At 50.2% G+C, this 2,356-nt stretch overlaps 1 protein-coding gene across 1 annotated transcript; it reads left to right on the forward strand.

The window, feature by feature from the left end:
• Positions 1-1,898, forward strand: LOC139460225 (serine/arginine-rich splicing factor 4-like). The gene is made up of 2 exons (XM_071241734.1): positions 1-33; positions 1,098-1,898. Exons 1-2 carry the CDS (start codon positions 1-3, stop codon positions 1,896-1,898), a joined length of 834 nt encoding a protein of 277 aa, XP_071097835.1.
• Positions 1,899-2,356: the final 458 nt, after the last annotated feature.

A 2,356-nucleotide genomic window follows, 5' to 3' on the forward strand; every position in this document is an offset into this window, starting at 1 on the left:
ATGGAGCTCCGGTATCACACCGGTGGCGCATCGGTACTACTTCGGTGGAATTCGGTAGTACTACGGCATCACATCGGTATCAGCACGGTACACACTGAGGCCACCGGGAGTCGCCGATCCATTACGGGGCGCTACCGGTGCTCTACGGACGTTAACGAAGCCATACCGGAGTACAGCTGTTGTACCGCCGTTGTACTGCTGTTGTACCGCCGTTGTACTGCTGTTGTACCGCCGTTGTAGTCTCGTTGCTCGCTCCGGCAGCGCAACGGCGGAGAATTTTGAGCATATTCAAAGATTTCTACCCTTGCCTGCCGTTACTAATTTTTTCGCCGATGTTCTGACGATGTTCTGACGATGCACTGCCGTTCTTAGCGATGCGATACTACTAGAAGACCAACCTGTAGGTCCCGTGACCAAATCATGGAAACAAAGGTTTGAAAGTGTTTTTGAGTTTCCTGAAATATGCTGCGTTATTTGTGACTTTGCTGAAGCATTACAATTCTTCGTGCAGCCAACCATTTTCGATTTTCAAGGTCAAGGTAACCCTTTTTACTTTTAAAAGTTGCTTGGTTGAATTTGTCATGTCAGAAAACATGTGTTAGTCTGTTTTCAGTCGTACAATTGGGTATCTCATACCTCTAGTCGCACGTTAAAAGGAAGCCAGAAGCTGGAATGTAAACAATAAATTTGTTTCCGTCCGGTTGCGCACGCACCTCCCGATGTCATGCCACAAATCTCTCAGCGCTCAGGACTTTCGCGATAGACTGCTAGTTTGTATTCTACTAGTACTTATCGTGTGTCTACAGTTGTTGTTCTAATACAGTAATAATAATATGTCTTACCTGTAGACTCCTGGAATGTAATCCTTGGTAATCCAGTGTTTGTGTTCAACACGTGTTTCACTGTTTCACTTGATTATACACGTGGCAACATGTCGGGCCTTTGTGCCTCGTGTCAACGAAAACTGTCTAAAGTAGATCCTCACAAGTATTGTCCTTCCTGCATAAATAAGGACGGGTTTTCAACGTGTTCGTTGTAAAGAATGTGAGCAATTGTCTTCTATCAACTTTAACTTGTATCTTCTTGCGTTGGCAAAGCGGGCTACTGACCAGCGCTACAAGGAGAGAAGGTCATCGGGTGGATCCTTGGACTCTGCACCCTTTACATCTGGCCCTGGGGGTGGCGCGTCGGCCACACCCAAGGAATCAGTTGATAAAGACCCGCCTCAGCCAACTTGTGTTTTCGACAAGTTACGTGGCTGTTCGCCTGCTGATGATACTACCCGCACGACTGATCTTCGTCAATCGGTTGATCGAGAGCGTCACTCAGCCACCACTGTTATGACGGAACCGGGTGGTGACGAGGACCGCAAGGGGACTACGGTCCCCAGTCGGTCCGTCTCTCGTCCTACCAACGACGATAGGAACGTCGTGCGGGTCGACAGTGACCACAGATCCCTCTCTAGAAGTCGTTCCCGTTCACGGGACGACAGGTCGAGGGCCTCGTCGAGAGACAGTAAACGACACGAGGACGTTCGTCGCCTTCGAGGTCGTCGGGAGTTCGTTTCGGACGATAACTACGATGGGGATCGTAGTATTTCTACAGTTAGAGATCGTAGCCCTCGCCCCCACGGGGACGTGCGACGCTCTCGAAGGGAGTTTTTGGGAGTTCAGCGTCGTAGTGAAGATAGTGACAGAACGACGCCCTCGTCTCACTTTCATATCGACCCGGCTTTGATAGCCCAGATCACGGCGGCGGTCCTCGCCTCGACGGCGTCGACCAAGAAGGATTCGACTACGTCGGGGGTCCATGGCCCGTCAACTAGTACACCGGCTCCTTCATCTACGCCTCTACAATCGACGTCGACGATGGATTGTGACGACAGCCAAAGACATTGAGTTGTTTGCTTGGCTATCTTTCTACCTGAGTTATCACAAGACGACGACACACCGACGCGTGCTGGCTTTAAGGTCGGAGATACACCGCAGTCTCTTCAGTTTTCTCCTCCCGATGTCTTCAGAGCCATGGCTCACGATATGGACCAGAACTTTGCCTCTGCTCTGCCTGGACAGAGTTTCTGCAAGCCGCCTGGTCGATCTCGTTACCCGATCTATGGCATGCCGTTTTCGTCACCCATGACTAGGGATTTGGATTGGGGGCTACTCTTCAAGAAACCAGCGCCCTCCAAGATTCTAGTAGAAGACAGGCATTTGGATTCCATGGACACTGCCGTTCGTCACCAGCTACAACTGCAGATTAAAAACGATGTTTTATTGGTCTGTTTTCAGTCGTACGTTCCCACCCAGCCATACCCACAGGGTATAATAAATAATCCAGTCCAGTCCAGCTTGATGGC

Source organism: Haliotis cracherodii, unplaced genomic scaffold (genome assembly GCF_022045235.1).
Source record: "Haliotis cracherodii isolate W230 unplaced genomic scaffold, xgHalCrac1.p SCAF_14, whole genome shotgun sequence".
Lineage (NCBI taxonomy): Eukaryota > Metazoa > Mollusca > Gastropoda > Lepetellida > Haliotidae > Haliotis > Haliotis cracherodii.